Source organism: Podarcis filfolensis, assembly GCF_964270895.1.
Source record: "Podarcis filfolensis genome assembly, chromosome: 13".
Taxonomy (NCBI): Eukaryota; Metazoa; Chordata; class Lepidosauria; order Squamata; family Lacertidae; genus Podarcis; species Podarcis filfolensis.
In genome coordinates, this window is record NC_139615.1 from 20,723,020 (window position 1) to 20,741,758 (window position 18,739).

At 41.7% G+C, this 18,739-nt stretch overlaps 1 protein-coding gene across 1 annotated transcript; it reads right to left on the reverse strand.

The window, feature by feature from the left end:
- Positions 1 to 7,269: 7,269 nt before the first annotated feature.
- LOC310748360 (serine protease 27-like) lies at positions 7,270 to 14,490 on the reverse strand. Its single transcript, XM_083584082.1, has 7 exons — positions 14,408 to 14,490; positions 12,392 to 12,545; positions 11,465 to 11,485; positions 10,134 to 10,299; positions 9,492 to 9,766; positions 8,485 to 8,654; positions 7,270 to 7,992 (listed from the first exon to the last, which is right to left on the reverse strand). The coding sequence occupies exons 2-7, from the start codon at positions 12,447 to 12,449 to the stop codon at positions 7,753 to 7,755; spliced, it is 930 nt and encodes a 309-aa protein (XP_083440208.1). The 5' UTR covers positions 12,450 to 12,545; positions 14,408 to 14,490; the 3' UTR covers positions 7,270 to 7,752.
- Positions 14,491 to 18,739: the final 4,249 nt, after the last annotated feature.

Below are 18,739 nucleotides of genomic sequence, written 5' to 3' on the forward strand. Positions count from 1 at the left end.
TGATTCCCACTTACCAATCCATCACCTTTTAGCACAATTAGTTGCAGCAGCCGCAGTACCAGTCAGCAGGGCTAAACGACATGCTCCACTCACTTCTGATTCTGCAGTCCTTCTCTGAAGTATCTTCCCGATGGTTCTTTTGCTATGAATGCCAGTAAATGTTGAACTTCGATCTCAATTTTTACTGTGCTATATAATGTTCCAAATCAAGGGGAAAGGGTGGCGCTTCTGTGCATTTCCTTCTCTTTGGGTTCCTGAGAGTCTCTCTATGTCTGGAGTGGGAGTGCAACATATAAATCTCAGTTCTTTGAATACATACCCTCCAACATTTTTCTGATGAAAATAGGGACGTCTTTTTCCATAATAATAATTTTATTATTTATATCCTGTCCTTCTGACTGGGTTGCCTCAGCCACTCTGGGCAGCTTCCAACATATAGAAAAAGATAATGAAACCAGGGCTTTTTTCAGCTGGAACCAGTGCTTTTCCTTCTGGGGTTACGCAGGGGTACTCATACCCCTAAACATTTTGTGAATCTAAGTTTGGCCTCATTGAGGGGCAGTATTTCAATATGAGTAGGAAAATGAGCACAGGCCAGAACTCACTGGAACTTAGTTCCGGCACCTTTCAGGTGGGCCCCATTGCCATTATAAGAGAACAAGGGAGGTGTTTGTGGTGAGTTCCAGCACTACTTTTTCTAGAAAAATAGCACTGAATAAAACAATAAACATTTTAAAAATACAGGGCTGCCTTCCGATGTCTTCTAAAGATTATATTGTTACTTATCTCCTTGACTCAGAGGTCACATGACTCCATGACCACCAACATTTATCCGATGAAAACAGAGACATCCTAAGGAAAAGTGGGACATTCTGGGATCAAATCAGAAACCAATATAATAATTCTTCCTATCTATGCCTCTCTCCACTGACATGTAAGGGGTATTCATACGATGAGATGAATATATTTGGATGTTGAGTTTCCCGCTTTTTTCTTTAAGTACATTCATTCTGGACAAAATGGGCCCTTTGCCTGACCCAGCAGTTTCTTCTTATGTTCTTATGGAAACTTCAGGTCAAGAGGCAGTCTAACTAGATTCCTTGGTCCTTTGAGGTATTTGGCAGCCAGACTCGTCTGATGTTTTTATGAGGGCACCAAGTTGACGAAGGTTGAATTAGATACTGGAGGTTGGGAGATGCTATTATCTGGCCCCACTCCTTCTAGCAGTCCGTCTATTATTGCTAGTGTTGTGTGATGTGTGTGTAGGGGTGCTGCTGCCTTGTTTACTTTTAATTCTTTGAAGACTCTTAGCAGACACTCCCCCTCCTTTTGAAGTTTTATATATATATAAAAGCCTAGCAAGCAACGATTCCTTCCTCAAACACCCCGCTCGCCTTCTCCAACACCCACCCACCCACAATGATGTTCCATGTTGTGTTACTGGGCCTGCCCAATCCTGCAAGGGTGCTTCACCCGGAGCAGGGATTCCACCACAAGGTAGGAGAGCCCTGGGCTCAAGCTTGACTTCTTGGCTGATATGAGATTGGACAGCGCCCCCTAGGGAAATCCAGCATCGCTATCTGCTGAGATCAGCAAGTAGATTATTATTTTTATCACTCCCCTCAATTATCACCAGAGTGTTCCGAGTGCTTCATGCCCATAATCTCCCTCCTCACGCTAGAACTCTGTGAAGCTGAATGTTGGATGGTTCAGGACAGAAAAAAGAAAGGGCTCCTTCATAGTTAAACCATGAAACTTGCTCCTGCAGAAGACAGTGATGGCCACCAACTTGGCTGGCTTTAAAACAGGGCTGGACAAATTCATGGAGGAGAGTGCTACTAATGGTACTAGTCACATGCCCTCATGACTAATAATTTCAGGGTTGTTAGGGACAAGATCTTTCAGCCATCCATGATGGGATCTTGCTATGCAACCTAAATGGTGCCTTTATGTTTCCCCTCTGCAGCTAATTGTAGCTGCAAGTGGATGGGGTTTGGATTTGGGAAATCAATGTAGGAGGAAATTCCACAGGAAGATACATAGATCAACTATGCAATATCCACTTTGGCCCCCTCAAACAACATTGCCTGTGCATTCCAAACATACAAACATCCTGTCCTAGTCTTGCCATTCCTACCTGTTTCCTTCATAGCCGGATGGAAAAGACTCTGTATTCTAGGAATGGTGGCTAGTTTTATAGGGAAGGAGAAATCACTCTTTATAAATATACCAGATGTGTTATTTCATCATGCGGCATTATGTAGTAGTCACTCCAAAGAAACACATTAGTTTCCTGGTTTGAACAACAATAAACAAAATATTTTGATTTTTTTAAAATAAAGAAACACTGTAAAGGGTGTGACTGCATGCAGCATGAGATGCAAAACAGACCATAGAGAAGGAAATGGTTAGAGCAATCCACAGAAGCATAACTGGGCAAGATATTGGGTGTGATCACGTTAGTCATGCTCAAAGTAGATCCCCTGCAATCACAAAAAATAGTTAACATATTAATGTGCATTTTTGCAATTTTGTATGCAATTCTACGTAATATGCATGTTTGCAAGCCTCCCAGAGTGGCTGGGAAAACCCAGCAAGATGGGCGGGGTATAAATAAAAATGTTATTATTATTATTATTATTATTATTATTAGTAGTAGTAGTAGTAGTAGTAGTAGTAGTAATGTAACATATTTTTGCATGTCAATTTCACTACTATATCTGCTTTTAATCACACTTCATCCTAATGTATGTGTTCTTGTATGCATTATTTGTTTGGATAACTGCAGCACAAAATTAGGAGGATTTCAAAGGATAGCTGTGTTTTCGTTTGCACGTAGTTTTGGAAGCATGAATTACGTAGGTTTGCGTTAAAATGCAAACTCAACCAAATTTATCCCCTAAACCTATTCTAAGGAGAGGGCACTTATGAGGCAGTTGCATCAACTATTGGGGCTGTTTCCTCATTCCAAAGCTCTACATAGTTTTATAGAATCCAGCACCAGCTATAAAGATTTGCATGTCAGTATCACTGCCACACCTACTGCAGTGAATACCGATAGGAGGAATTTATTTCATTTGCTTTTGTTCTTTTACTTCCATTTATTCCATTGTTATAGTATCATTCGACAGCAACTATAGACTTGCTTTGGTTGTATTCAAAGCATTACGTGTAGCCATCGATGGCCAAACAAATAAAGTTCCAGTGTGGTTGGTAACCGTACACACTCGGTCATCCATCATTGTAAGTATTGTATTGATCTTTATTACGGCCATTGGCCCATCACACGACAGTTTCCCATACCACCATAATGTACTTAAACCTCCAAATTTAAAACCGCCAAAACTTACAAACAACAGACAAAAACCAAAGCAAAACAAAAACAAAAGACCAACATCATACATTACAATAAATTTGTAACATAAACATCGCCCTCTGCTCATAAATTAGCAGAAGACATCAATGGTGATATCACCTAATTACAACCTAAAACATAGATCATAGTTTAAAGGGATTATCCGAGCCGCACAGGAGTCCGTTTCTCTTCTTTAGGGATAGGACGCTGATCAAGAATCTGGCAACCATGAGTGATCTTAGGGGGTCATCATCATTTAATAGATATCTCAGTTTGGCTTCATTCGTATCATCGGCAATTCCCTTTAGATATTGAGCAAGAAACTTGCTCCTGGCCGATGAGTGAAAAGCACAGTCAAGAATTATGTGATGCAACGATTCCGGTGCCCCACAATTACAATAACATAAGAGCGATATCTGTCCATTGGAGAATCTATTTCTCAGCACGTTCGATGGGAAGGTGTTGAATCTTGCCTTTACAAAGGCATATCTATGAGCCGAAGAAGTCAAGGAATTCAAATAGTTTGGGAGCCTTAAGAGGGGTAATAAACCAAGGTTTAGAGGTGAGCAGGTACCATTGCCCGAGACCATTTTCTGCTGCAAGTCCATCTCCTCTAGTTTACAGGTTACTGTTCTTTTAGCTGGAACTATATCCTGCTCTAGTAATTTGGATGGGGAGATTCCCATTGCCGTAATTTTCAGTTGTAAGTTTTTTACCCATGGGCTCTGGAAATTGTCTCTCCACATACACTGTATCAAGTACACGTTTGGGAGACTGTGCCATAGAGATAACCAGTGACAAAGTATGTGCTTCCACAGAGCGTTTTCCAGGGATACAATATTAAGTTCTATGCGTAGCGCTGAATTACTTACACAGTTGGGCATCATTGTAAGTCATGTCAGGCCTTCTATTTAATAGGTTTAATGCTAATAATGCAATGGATGGACACAAACCACTCACACCCACTACCCACAGTGAGGTACCAGGCACAAACATTCCCCTTCAACCAGGCCTTGTGATGATTAACATGCGATGTCCTTTTAATTATGGTTTTACTTTGGTTTTGTTCTTTTATTAAGCACTTTGTGTTTCTATTTTGTGTTTATATACTGTGATGTGCCCTGAGATCTTTGGATGAAGGGTGGTATGCAAACTTAATAAATAATAAAATTAATAGAAGAAGAAGAAGAATCTGGTGCATTGGTTCTGCACATGCCAGTGCTGTACTGACAGCCTAAGGCAACATTACAGGAGGAGCTAACATGGTGCCTATTAGAAGCTTTCGGTCTTCAGCCCTGATGTGCCACAGCCAATAGCAAGAGAGGCTGTAGTTTAATAGCATATGGAGGGCATCTCGTTGAATCCCCCATATCACCCCCATATCGTGTATTTCCTGTTCGTCATTCCCTCTTCCTTTGTGTTGAGCTTCTGGCAAAATGACAAGTCTATGGGCAGGGACTGTTTGTTTTTGGCTGTGGTACAGGACCGTACTTACCAGGTAAGCAGCATGCCACTTACAGACTCGGACAAACGCATATGGTTCTTGAAATTGCACTTCTCAAATAGTCGCTGCTAACATAATTCAATATAGTTCAACAGCTGAGGAAATTCTGAGACTTCCTGATCTCTGCTGGAAATTTGCAGCTCAAGGAATGGGATTCTAGTGTTTTGACAGCTGCTCTTTCAGGCAGCGGGTTCAGATAAAGATGGATTTTTGACTGACTTTCCAAAGCAGTCCCTTTTTTATACAGGGAGGAGATTGTGGTGTACAGACTGCCTGGTGGCCCATCACAATTTTGATGTTGCCCTTTATGCAGTGGAGGACCTTGGGGGTCTCACATTTTAGTGGTGCCCTATGCGATGCCAAAATGTGGTGGCCCCTGGCCTCTTGCCTTTCATTCTACATCATAGTTACAACATTCCCTGTAGCACCCCCAAGGCTCTGTGCCCAGTGTGACCTAAATTTGCCTCTGCTTTATGTAAAGGGCTCAGTCTGTGGTTGAGTTCTTCCACCTTCTGTCTCTAGAAGGTTCCTGGCTGTCATCTGCAATAAAACAGGAGGGCTGATGTGACTGGACTGTAATTTCCATCCTGCCTGACTATTCATGTTGCTGTTGAAGCTGATGGAAGTTTTATTCCAACAATGTCTGGAAGGTACAGTGTTGGCTACCCTTGAAATCAGAAAATTTCTGAACATTTTTCTTCTTCTTTTCAATATCATATTAAAACCGCCCCAGCATTTTCCAACTCAAAATGGACAGTCTTCATTTTTTAAAATCCTTATCTTTCTCAAAATTGTTTGGTGGTATTGCTGGTCTGTCATAATAAGCCATAATTATTTATTTGTTACACAGTTGTTTCATATATTTCTACTCTTTTATCCAGGAACACAGTTCAATTTACAATAACAATTCTGTGAGGCAAGTTAGGCTGGGAGAGTGTGACTGGCTCAAGGTCACCCAGCGAGCTTCATGGCTGAGTGGGAGTTTGAACTCTGGTCTCCTTGGTCCTAGTCCAACACGCTAACCACAACACCTCACTGTTACACCCAAAGTGCCCTGGAATTGTCACTTGGAGAAAAAGCAGAGACTTTTTTCATCCATGCTCTTCATTTGCAAGCTATGATACTTCAGACTTTTACAGTGATACTGAAGGTGCTGCTTTCACAATTCTTTTTTATTTATTTTATTTTTTATTAAATTGACATTTTTAAATGACATGAAAACAAGTGGTGAATAAATTAATCACCTGGAACATACTGAACTATGAATTGAAATTTTTCAGCTCACTCAAGTCTTTTATTTGCAATAGTCTGGATACAATAAGATTGCTTTGTATTTTACTCATGATTTTAAAATTATCAATAAATTGTTATAGAATGCTTGCAATCGTTTTACAGCTTCTATTCTTTGTATGATTACTTCCCTATTCCCTATTCCTTGCTCTGATCCGAAGTAATGCCTCAACCTTGATCAGAATGGTAATAGAATGAAATCTCTTACCATTGACAAAAAATATAGTTGATGGAGCCATTATTCTTTACAGCAATCTTCAGAAACTATTTGGAACTATGATGCTTTTGTGCTGGCATAGCTAAGCCACTGTATTATCACTGAGAAAGCAGCAAGGCCCTTTGTGGGATAAATCAGCCTCATATAACCAACATGCTTAACCAACATGCATGAAGGGGTTAAGACCATACAGCAAGCTGTCCAGTCAGGTTTAGCTAGGTCACACCCCCTTACTTGGGGAGAAAGGTTAACAAAGCCTTTGCTCTCTCTCTTCTTTTTTTTTAAAAAAAAGATATTTATTGAGATTTTCCATTTTATACAAACCAAAAAGAAAAAGAAAAAAGAGAAAAAAAGATTAAAAAGAAAAAATATTAAAAACACATAAATTTCATGTCATATTTTCCAATAACAGCCTTTGCTCTCTCTCTTCTACCATGTAGCTGCTCAGTACAGATGTCTGGGCTGGTTGCTGAACCCACTATCAGATGTTTACAAAACAGTTGAAATGTGATAAGGTAGACATGCTGAGATTAAATATAGAGAAGTAAAGGTAAGCATCCCTGAATCCCTACTACATGTGGTGATTTAAATGAGTCCAACCAGCAGCCTAACTCACGATATTCCATACAATGAATTGAAAAGGATGTTCAAAATAACTTTTATAAAAATAACCCCAGAAGCTTTACTTTTGGGAATTATAGGGACAGAACTACCTAAATTGTATAGGAATTTATTTATATATGCTGCTACAGCAAGAAGAATGCTACTTGCCCCAAAGTGTAAAGAAGCAGAAGTCCCAACAAAGGAAGAATGGATACAAAAACTTTTGGAATATGCAGACATGGTGAAACTTACCGGAAGAATAAGAAATCAAGATAACAAACTTTTTATAAAAGAATGGAAATGATTTATTGAATATTTACAGATAAATTGTAAACAGATAAAAACAATAACAGGATTATTGTAATAACCTGCAGTTATATAAGAGTATATATTTGCAGTCGATAATGAAATGAACAAGTTAAATGAATTTGGATATGCAGAAGATATTAAAAAATAAATTTAAGGAACCGCGGAAGAAGGGGGAAGGAAGTCAAAGATTATCCTGCATGCTGTTAATAATAAAACTCAAATGTATACTCTAATGTAATCATATTTAGTTGTGAATATAGCAGCTGTGAACATATCCATTCATCTGCTCTTGATTTTGTTTGAAAATTATATATTCAGAGGAGAAAACGAGCTCAAATGGAGAATGTTAAATTGATTGTAAAACTAATGAAATGTATACATTTGCAAAGTATAAATAAAAACTAAAACTAAAAAAAGAAAGAAAAGCTATTCCATACAATTGGTGGGCAGACTGGAAGCCAGCAGACTGGTTTCTCACAAATGGGCCAGTACAAACGCCACCGAGGTGAATGTCACAACATTGGGTAGCCCACCAATTTCCCCACCACCCCCATTTCTACCCTGTATTCTCTCTTGGATCCAGTTGGCATAGAAAGGTACTGAAATGTAGACACCTGGGCGGGAGGGTTGGCCACAGCCCCTTCCCCAGCTCACAATCCCAGCCTGCATCCAACCTTCTTTGAGCTGGCAAACTAAGGGTCCCCCGGAGTCACCCTGTGGAAAAAGAGATGGGAGATGGGAGAACTCTTGGGGAAATAGGTGAATCTGAAAAGCTGCAAGGTGCCATCTCCCAATGGTAGACCAAAATTATGAAGAAATGGCTAAGGGCTATGTTCACACAATGCGATCATTCAAAGAATCGTAGATTTATAGAATTGTGGAGTTGGAAGGGACCCCAAGAGTCATCTAGTCCAATCCGCAGCAATGCAGGAATCTCTGCTAAAGCATTCTTGGCAGATGGCCGTCCAACTTCTGCTTAAAAACCTTTGAGGAAGGAGAGTCCACCACCTTCAAAGGGGGTCTGTTCCACTGTTGAACAGCTCTTACCATCAGGAAATTTTTCCTAGTGCTAAGGCAGAATCTCTTGTAAAATTCTCTTCATAAAGACATAAGGTATTTTTCTGTTTATAATGCCATTACACCAGAGCCTGCCTTTGTCTACCTTCTCTGATGACTGTATGAAGAACAGGTCATGGAGCAACCTACCTGGCAGGAATCTTTCCCACCTTCTGGGTAACCAGCACAGATCATATCCTGCTTGACAGGATCCTTTCTTAAGCCCTTCTCTGAGACACTGTTTAAGAGAGCATTGCAGACTTCTCGGCTTATGAGTGGCACCTTCACTTGCTGGAGAGTTTGTGGGGCAGGTAAAGACACTAGAAGATAGAGAAAGGGAAAGTGTTCATGGAATGCAGAGGCATTCAGTAGGACAAAAATTTAGCACTGAGCACACTGTAGATATGTAGCTGCCACACTCTGGGACAACTTCTCCTCCCATATTTATTTCTAGGGAAACTTAGGTGCAGCCCAATACATTTTGCTGTCTGAGGCAAAATACCAAATTCCCTCCCTCTGAGATTCCACGAACAATACTGGTGTTTTCTTTAACACAGGCAGTGGGACAGAATCCTCCACTGCACTTGAGGGCACCGGGCTAGTTTGAGAGCGCAAGGCAGATCACATGACACCTACAGTTCTGACTGCTCCACAATCTACACCACCTGAGTCGCTTGTACCACTCTGCCTAATGGTAGGATTGGTCCTGGGGGAAAAAATGTTCATTTTGCAATTCTTTTTTTAAAATCCTCATGAAGATTCACCAGCATTGTAGTGCAAATTTAATTTTGGTATGCATTTTCCTATGTTACTTTTGTGAGGGAAATGGATGGAGTATGCACACGTGCATTCAACCACCTAACGGCATCCGCGTCGCCCAGGTGATCACAGCAACAGAGATAAGAAAAGAAGAGTCGTTCTGTTGTCTGGAGAGGTCACTTCCTGGTTTGCATGGAGAAACCGTTTTCAACAGAGCCCAGTGACGGAAGCACACAGATGTATTGAGGCAGCGTTGGATGTTGAAATGTTGTGTCCCTAACAATTTTGCGACCAGGGCAATCGCCCCTGTGGACCCCCCCCCCCAATGCCACACCCCGGAACTGTTCATTTGGATGAGTCACAGAGTCTGAAAAGGTGCTACGAAGAAAACCCCTCACCTCCAGTTTGAATATCTCCCCATCCAGTTACCCAGCAGTATTCTTCTGAAGAGAAGCGTGTAGAGGACTCTGGCAGGCGGATGGGGAGGATGTAGTCAGTGAAGCTCACAGGCGACTTCAGCTTGATTAAAGCAATATCTGCTGTGTGGTCAACGCTGCCATTGTAGTCAGGATGGAGGATAATCTGTTCTGCAGCAGATGCTACAGCATTATCAGAGAGGTTTGAGAGCTGATGGGCACCTAGGAGGACATTGTATCGGAACGTGGGCCCCAGTCTGTGAATACAAGGGCAAAAGATTTAGCTGACATTTGATTTCCTGTGGCTCACCCTAACTGTATACTTCACAAAGAGCTACAATTCCAAGAGTTCAATTCCCTGGGAAGAAGGATGGATTTTGAAACCATTCTGAGAACCATAGTTCTGTGTGAGGAGCAGGACTTTCTTAACAGCTCTCAGCAAACTACAATCCCCAGGTTTCTGTGGGGGAAGCCATGGCTGTTTAAAGTGGTATGATAGTGTTTTAAATGCAGCAGAGGCCTAAGACACCAGGAAGCTGACTGGTAGGCAGCTGAAATTAGTCTGGCCTTGTATAGTGAAGCTTTATAATGGCTGCAAAGCAATACATACTGTATGATACTCACCCATAGAAGAAGCAGTGAGCTGCTGTCAGGACCCACTGCTCAGCTATGAGGGAGCCTCCACAAATAGGATAAGAAAACAGCGAAATGCTGACTTGCCAAGGCCATGAGCCATCAGAGGCTGGTTGGCCCCCAACTATTTTTGGAGCGTTTATCGGCTGCCCACTCTCTGTGGAAGAGGAAATAAGAGGATTTGCCATTACGGTTTGCAGCACACACATAATGGAAGTAATGTAGCAGAAGAGGTGGAAAACACGAGGAAACAAAATTAATTTACAAGTAGGTTTTTTGCAGATTATAAAACCATATTTCTTGTCATTGATTCTCCTGGGTTTAATGGGCATTTCATCTGCTAAATGAAATCGACTTTTTTATTTCTTAGCATGTTTACAGCAGTTTAATTTCTGCAGTGCAAAATTAGGAAAAGGGTGAAGTTTGAAGTATAGTTGTATTTTGCTTCACATATACTGCTTACTGCTTGAGAAAGTGCAAACTAGGCCTTTAATTACCTTTAAATGTGAACCAAATTAAAATTCTCATCCATCCTTACTCATATACGTGGTAGTGGAATCCATGAGTCCTGGACTCTTAGCTCTCAGTTTTGGCATCCCTTTCTCCCATACGTCTACCATCACCATAGCTAGAAGTAGAACCATGTAAAACCTTGGGGTTTTTGGTTTCCATGGGTCAGAGAGTAAGATGGCAAGAGTCATTATAAGATTCTTCATGTGAGATGCTTGATGGGTGGGCCTTTCTTCCACAGCTTAGTGGGCAAAGGAATTGAGACAGTTACCTTTGTAAAGTAGAGCACATTCCAGCCACGCAAAAGTCCAGAGGCTTCTGCATCCCCTCACTGACATCTCTCCATCCAGATAAGAAAAAGGTAGCAGCACAGTTGAAGGACACATTCCAAGCAGGCAGTATGAATGGCTGGCTGGTGAGGGTGGGTGACATGGGGAAAGCAGTGTGGCCTTTGGAGGGGGCATGAACTGAGGAGAATCTCGAGGACTGAATATTTCCTCCACCCTGGCATTACAGTGTGCAGCTTGGCACCATGTCTTAAGGAAGTTGGACACCTAAAACCAATTCTTACTGAAGACCATGCAATCACATCTAGAATGCAACACCTTGTTTGCTCTACTCTTTACTTGTGGTGTGGCAACATCAGCTTGTGGGTTCATGTTCCTCATATCAATGTGACATATTAAGGAGTATCCTATCTAAGGTGAGGATGTTGGATTACAAGACCTCTAGTTTTTAGGAGGCCTTTTCTTTAGTTTCCTCCACAGAGATTCCTGTGAAAAACTCCTTCCAATGTATTGAACGACTCTTACCTGCTTTTGAGCTTGTAGCACCTGAGGAAAATAAAGAAAGAAGATACCCCAGGTAAGAGTCATTGTAGAAGAAAGACACAGTGTAGGATTGTATGTATGAACAAGGGGGAAGGGAACTTGTTTACACTGGCCCACTTCAAACATGTCTCGATTCAACAAGCCAAGGTATGCACAAATTCTTTGCTTGTGAACAGAGCCCCTCCACTCTTCTCTTTGGGCATGCCACACTCAAAGCAAGAAGCCTCTAGTTAACTCTATTATCCCATGTTCTGACAACCAGGTTAGGATGGTTAATCACTTTTAAACAAACCAGGTTATAAAAAAGTGGGTTGATAGCAGTTTAATTGCCTGGCTAGTTCTGAATTTGGTAACCATAGTTCCCTGGTTTGGACAAAACATGAAACATGAAGATTCCTTAGAAGCTTCCTCCTTTAATCACAGCTTGTGGTGAGGGGAGGAGCAAATAGACGGTGTGGGGTGGGGGTGGGCAAAAGGCACCATGTGCATATGTCAGCTTAATAACCTGACAGATGATTGTCTGTGAATGCAGCCATTCTTTTTCCAATTGGTTGAAAAATTAACACCTTTGACAATTGTGCCACAAGTTCATTCTGAAACATGGTTCTTAGGGGATGTATTCAGAACCACATTTAAACCTGGGCTCATCAGGACTTTAGCTCTTTTAATATTATGGCTTTACCCTGGAACTATCTAAGTTGGAAAGAACAGATGTCCTAAGGAAAAGTGGGACATTCCAGGATCAAATCAGAAACCGGTATAGCTTCTGTAAATCTGGGACTGTCCCTGGAAAAATATGGGCACGGAGAAGGCATGATTTCCCAGGAGCCCTCACAACTTTAATTTTTTTAAAGAAATGAAACCTTGGAGTAACTGTTCTCCAAGCACTTCCCCAACTCCATCAATCACCTTGTAGCATGGTCAGCTGCAGAAGCCACACAGTCAGTGCGGAAGTAACAATTGGCATTGCTGTCCTTCTGAAGTATTCTCTGAGTGGTTCAGCTCCAGTCAGTTCCAGACAACAGATGTTTTATTTCAATCTGAATGTCCTCTAGGAGCCGTACTATTAAAACACAATATCAGCAATGAAAAGGTAGTGCTCCTGTTATTGGCCTGTCTGTTGCTGAGTCTGGAGAAGCAGCACAGAAGCCCCAAGTCCCTGCAATCTCTGGATCCCAGAAGCAGCAGCATCCCAAATCTCTGCCAACATCTGAGAACGCCCACAGGTGTGCAGGTTGCGCATAGGTGGAGGCAAGGCATGTATACACTTTCCCCATTGATATCCACATCTGAACCAGCTCCCCGCTTGTTTGGAATAGGGAGAAGGGGGAGAATATGAGACTCTCCAAAAGCCCCCACCCACCTTTTATCTTTCACATTAAGTCCACAAACATGGAAATGAAGGTGGAGACCTCCTTCTTCATACTTGCCACCAGCTATGGTCACTTACAGGCAACCTGTTTGTGGAGAAATAGTCCTAATTCTTTTAGCTGGGAAGTTAGACGGCATGGTGAGAAGCAAATGTCACCCCATGCTTTCTAGTGCATTGCCTTTCATTCTCCTTATCACAAAAACATCCAATTTGGGGGAAGTGGGAACCTGAATTTGCTGCTTATGCAATTGAATCCAGCCTGCAAAATAACAACAGTGTAGCTGTTGCCTCCATCCATCTTGAGAGACAGCCCAGGACCCCTATCCACACTGCCAAGGCTTGCGCCCCAGGGAGGTCACTTTGGTGCTGCTATTGCACTGGTTTGACTTCAGGCCTGGAGACACACTTCATTGTCTCTGGAGACAGACAGGTGCCAACAATCTGCTTATGTATTTATTACTGCTAGATTGCACTATCTATAAAGATTTGAGGAGTGAGGTTATTACTCATCTACTACTACCCAAACCAGGATGCTCAAGCACTGCTACTGTGTCTTTTTTCTGGTAACAGATAGGTAGCCGTGTTGATCTGCCATAGTCAAAACAAAAAATTTTTTTTTCCTTCCAGTAGCACCTTAAAGACCAACTAAGTTAGTTCTTGGTATGAGCTTTCGTGTGCATGCACACTTCTTCAGATACACTGAAACAGAAGTAGAACAAGATAACCAGGTAGAACAAGATAACAAGAAGTAGAACAAGATAACCAGGTGACAGCAAAAACTGCAAAATTTTTAGCAGGGGAAATTAGAATAAGATCTATTATTTGATTAACTTTCTAATATTCCTCAGCTTAGGGGGGGGGCGGGGAAATAAAAAGAAAGCCTATTGGCTCACATGTTTTATCTGTGGTTAAAGGATCATGTATCAGTTCTGTCATTTGTATTGATGTAGACCTCCAGAATGTATTTTGTATACGTAACTATTTAGTTCTATCCCCAGTATATTTTTTCTTATTGCTATGGCTAGTGGCTAATGCAAATAAAGTTTCTATCTATGCATGCTTTTATTACAGTTCTTTTAAAAGGGACCAGGGCAGCAAACACCAAAATGTAACAACAATGTTAATACAGTATAATGAAAATACAGTACAATAAAAAAAATAAAGTAAATATATATTAAAAATGTTAAGAACAATGTAAAACATTTATAAGGATCTAAAAAAATGAATAAAGGTCTAAAACATTTAAAAGACAAATGCATATCATCACAGCTTCTAATTTCATGATTGACAGGAACAATATATTTCAGCCATCCAGTACTGGATCTTGCCATTTAACCCAAATTGTGCCCCTGTGTTCACCCTCTGTAGGTAATTGCAGCTTTAAGGCACTGTGGATTTGGATCTGGGGAATCAGTTTGGGAGGAAATTATGCATGGAGAGACATGCATGGAGCCATAGATCGCCTATGTAGCATCTAGTTTGGCCCTCTCACATGACTCTGCCACTGCGTTTCAAATATACAAACATCCTTTCCTAGTATTTATCATTCTTACCTAGCTTTTTCAGAGCTGTTCAGAAAAGTCTTTGTACTTCTAGCAGAAGCAGTTAGTTTTAGAGGGAAGGAGAGATCACCCTTCATATGAAGTAGCACTATGTTCCGTCATTCAAAACAAACATATTAGTTTCCTGGTTCCCCCTCTTTCTTTGTCACACACATGCCGTAAAGGGTGTGACTTTGTATGCAAAGTGAGAAGGTTGCAACAGTAGAGTTGATTCCAAAAGAGAGAGACAGACCATAGAGAAGGAAATGTCTAAAGCAATCCATACAGGCCATAACTGGGCTGAATATCAGGTGAGGTTGACTGTTAGTCATACCCAATGTGAATCCACTGAAATCACCAAAAGGTCTGAAAACAAGACCCTGCTTGTTCTCCTGGACTTCTTTGGTGGCTTTCAATACCATGACTGGCCCAGGACATATTGCAGCCTGAGGGAAAGGAGAAGATGGTACTTTATCCCCTGGGCAGAAACCAACTGGGCAGACACTTGAATCTTACTCAGCAACAGTGATGGGGAAGTATACTTCACTTAGAGAGCCAGTGTGGTGTAGTGGTTAAGAGCGGTAGTCTCGTAATCTGGTGAACCGGGTTCGATTCCCCGCTCCTCCACATGCAGCTGCTGGGTGACCTTGGGCCAGTCACACTTCTTTGAAGTCTCTCAGCCCCACTCACCTCACAGAGTGTTTGTTGTGGGGGAGGAAGGGAAAGGAGAATGTTAGCCGCTTTGAGACCCCTTAAAGGGAGTGAAAGGCGGGATATCAAATCCAAACTCTTCTTCTTCTTCTTCTTTTTACAAGGGCAGCAGGCTAGCTTAGGAGGTGTAGGCAGTGCTCTATTGATAAAAGTGCCATGGCTGTGTATGGGAAATGCACCTGGAAGATATAATGTATCGAGGAGTTATTGCTCTGACATGGAGCTCTTTCTGCCTCTGTCCCCCCCCCCCCATGGAATGTCAATATGAATGTTTTGAGAACAGTCTTAAATATTTTGGGAACACTGGGAGGAAGTGAAGTCCTCCACAGCCCCCCACAGCTGCCTTATCAGTTGTGGAGGATAGTGCTACTGGAGGTTACCACCCACACACTTCTGCTGCTCCTTCTGCTTGTGTGGTGGCACCTCAGCAAAACCTCATCTTACTGTTTACAGCAGAGTATTTCCCTGGTGGCAGACGAGAAGAACAGTAGTCATAGTCAAAGTCCTCAGCCAAGAGCTTTTTTATTGCTTGACTGGTTGCACAAGAATTTCTATTACAAATATATACAAACTATTTAGTAAGGTAAAGGTACCCCTGATCATTAGGTCCAGTTGTGGCCGACTCTGGGGTTGGGGCGCTCATCTCGCTTTATTGGCCGAGGGAGCCGGCATACAGCTTCCGGGTCATGTGGCCAGAAGGACTAACCCGCTTTTGGCGAACCAGAGCAGCGCACGGAAACACCGTTTACCTTCCTGCCAGAGTGGTATCTATTTATCTACTTGCACTGCGTGCTTTCGAACTGCTAGGTTGGCAAGAACAAACTATTTACATGCCTTCTATATTTCTCCAGCACAGTATAAACTCAGTGTGTGTGTGTGCTTTCTTCGTGCCTCAAATGGCAAACTCATAGCTCCTCCTTTTAACTGCATCTTCAGCTGACTCCAATTAAGCTGGCACTCCCACACATTGAAGAAACTTCTGGAACGCTTTTTGAAGTTTAAAGGAACCTTAGCTGTTTCTTTAAAGAATGTATTCCTAACAAGTGCTGGGTACCTTTTTTATGTTTGACATATTTTGAGAAAGTGAGGCATTGGGAGGGGGTGGCTAAAGGATGATTTGCACGTCGCTAGTCTTGGAAGCCACACATGTATAAAATCGGACAGTTTGGGCAGAGTTTCTTTGAAACTCATGCATGGACTGATCGGCCACAGGGCCGTGCAAACTGAGGCTACCTGAGGGGAGTAGCTTTGACGCTGCTTGAGGGCTTCCAAGTGGCAGATTGAAGTGCTTGCTTGGTATGTATACATTGCTTGCTGTTTTAGAATAAAATCTTTAATCTTCTCACTCGTGTATTTTGTATTGCTTCTGAATCTCATTTTAAAAGAACCACCTTGCATTTGGCAAGACAGGCTGCCAGTACAAAATGGCTGCCATGGGCAGCAAGGAAAGGGGATAATAATAATAATAATAATAATAATAATAATAATAATAATAATAATAGGCTGCGATGATTCACTATACCAGTGAATAGTGTCACAAAAAAAGCACTCGGTGTAGGACCAGGGCTTTTTTTGCAGCTGAAACTCACAAGAACTCAGTTCTGGCACCTCTCAGGGGTGCACCATTGCCAATAAAAGAGAAGAAGGGAGGAGTTCGTGGTGAGTTTCAGCACCTCTTTTTCTAGAAAAATAGCACAGGGTAGGACAGAAAATAAAGCATGCACAGCAGTGGGGGCTGGGGACTAGTGGGATAGGAGCAGGGAGCCCAAACAGTCTGTGGAGCCTGAGTTAATGACTAACAGAGCCAACTAATTCTAAAATGGTCCCCTGCTCCCTGCTGAGTTCTAGAAGAGCAAGAGGAAGCTGACAGCCAGTGGCACCCCATGGACTGGTTGGAAGTAAGATATGTGGGCTTGCTGAGGTCAGATTGAGGTTGGTGGGGCAATGGCCCATTCGGCCTAATGGACCAGCATCCACTGAGCTCTAGTCACTCCACACCCCTTGGCATCTGCCACCTGAACTGGCCATCTTACTCTGCCATGAGTACTTATTCCCAGGTAAGTCAAAGTAGGATTGCAGTATTATTCAACTAAGAGAAAGAATACACATGCACACAGCTTACACTCTGCAGAACAACTGCTGTAATAGCCTTTCTTTGGTGCTGACTATTAGCTGTATTTGCATAGGTTTTTTGAGTGAGTAAATATGCATAAATAAATAATCAGCTTCAGCAACACCGGACAAAAGCTTAATTGATACTTTTGTACTGTATACTCAGTATGGCAAACAGGAAGAAAAATAAATCTAGTCTGTTTGGTAGGGCAAATAAATTGAAAGGAGGATAATTCTGCACTTAAGGTTCACTTCAGTGCATGACTGAACCCTACTTTTCTATGGGAGTATCCAAATCAGTAACTCATTTAAAGGGCAGCATCAAAATTTAACAAATCAATAATTAGAGGATTCCTCAAGGGTGCAGAAATATATTGATTGATCGGACCCTTCATGGAAAGGTCCCACAATGGCTTACAACAATACAGAGATACAATATTAAAGTCAGTTAAAGCAATTAGCAATCAGAAGAACAAGGTGGGTCCTGAAAATATATTTAGGTATCAGAGGCCAGGGCAAAGAGGTACATCTTTAGTGTATGAATTGTATATGCAAATTGTGAACTTGGTGGCATCAAGCCTATCAGTGAAATAGACTAACCACAGACAAAGTAGGGATTTTTACATACTTCCGAGATTCCCCCATTAAGCAGATAATTATAAGCATATGAAAATAAAAAGGTACCCCACCCCGAAGCAAAACAGCCACTTACTTTCTTTCCCATTCTCCTTTCCTTCTCTTGGTATTTCTCTCTCAACAACTGATACTCAACTTTATTGCAAGGGCTGGTAATATGCCCACTTGCCAGACCAACATAAAAGCGTACGCCACAAACAACTGAGATCAATCACACAGGAATGGATTTGCTGTGTAATATACAATGTATAGGAAATAATAAAATACAAATATGCTTCATTTTTCTTTTTATTTACATTAATGTGTAATTTTTACAATAAAACCTTGACAAGGAGGAGCTAGGCTTACAGTAACACTGAGAAGAAATCCCAAGGATATCCTTATTTTGAAACAATTACACCCACTCTATACATTTAAAGCGCTCTTCTGCCATTTTAACAGTAATGGAGAATCCTGGGAATCATAGCTTGGTAAGGGGGCTGGGGATTGTAGTTGTGTGGTGTCAGCACCCTTAATAAACTACAGTTAACTGGATACTTGAGGAAGAACCCATATCCGTTAAAGTGATATAAGAGTGCCTCAAAAAGGTGGTGTGGATGTGCCCAGAAAACTACTCAATCTCCATTTCCCAATGAATTTATCAGTCTTCTTTCTAGAGAAGCATCTTGAAAGTGTCAGTTTACTCCTTCAGGTGATGTCCCGCATTCTCCTAAACTGTGGATTCCCAAACTGTGGCCTGTGGACCACCAGTGGGCTATGAGATATTTTGAATGCTCTCTAGAGTACGATGTAGAAAGTGCCAAAAGAAGGTACTTCCTCAAAAGTATGTGTGCACCCCCCCCATAGAAAGTTGGTCCAATTGCTCATTTTAATAATCCTGGATAT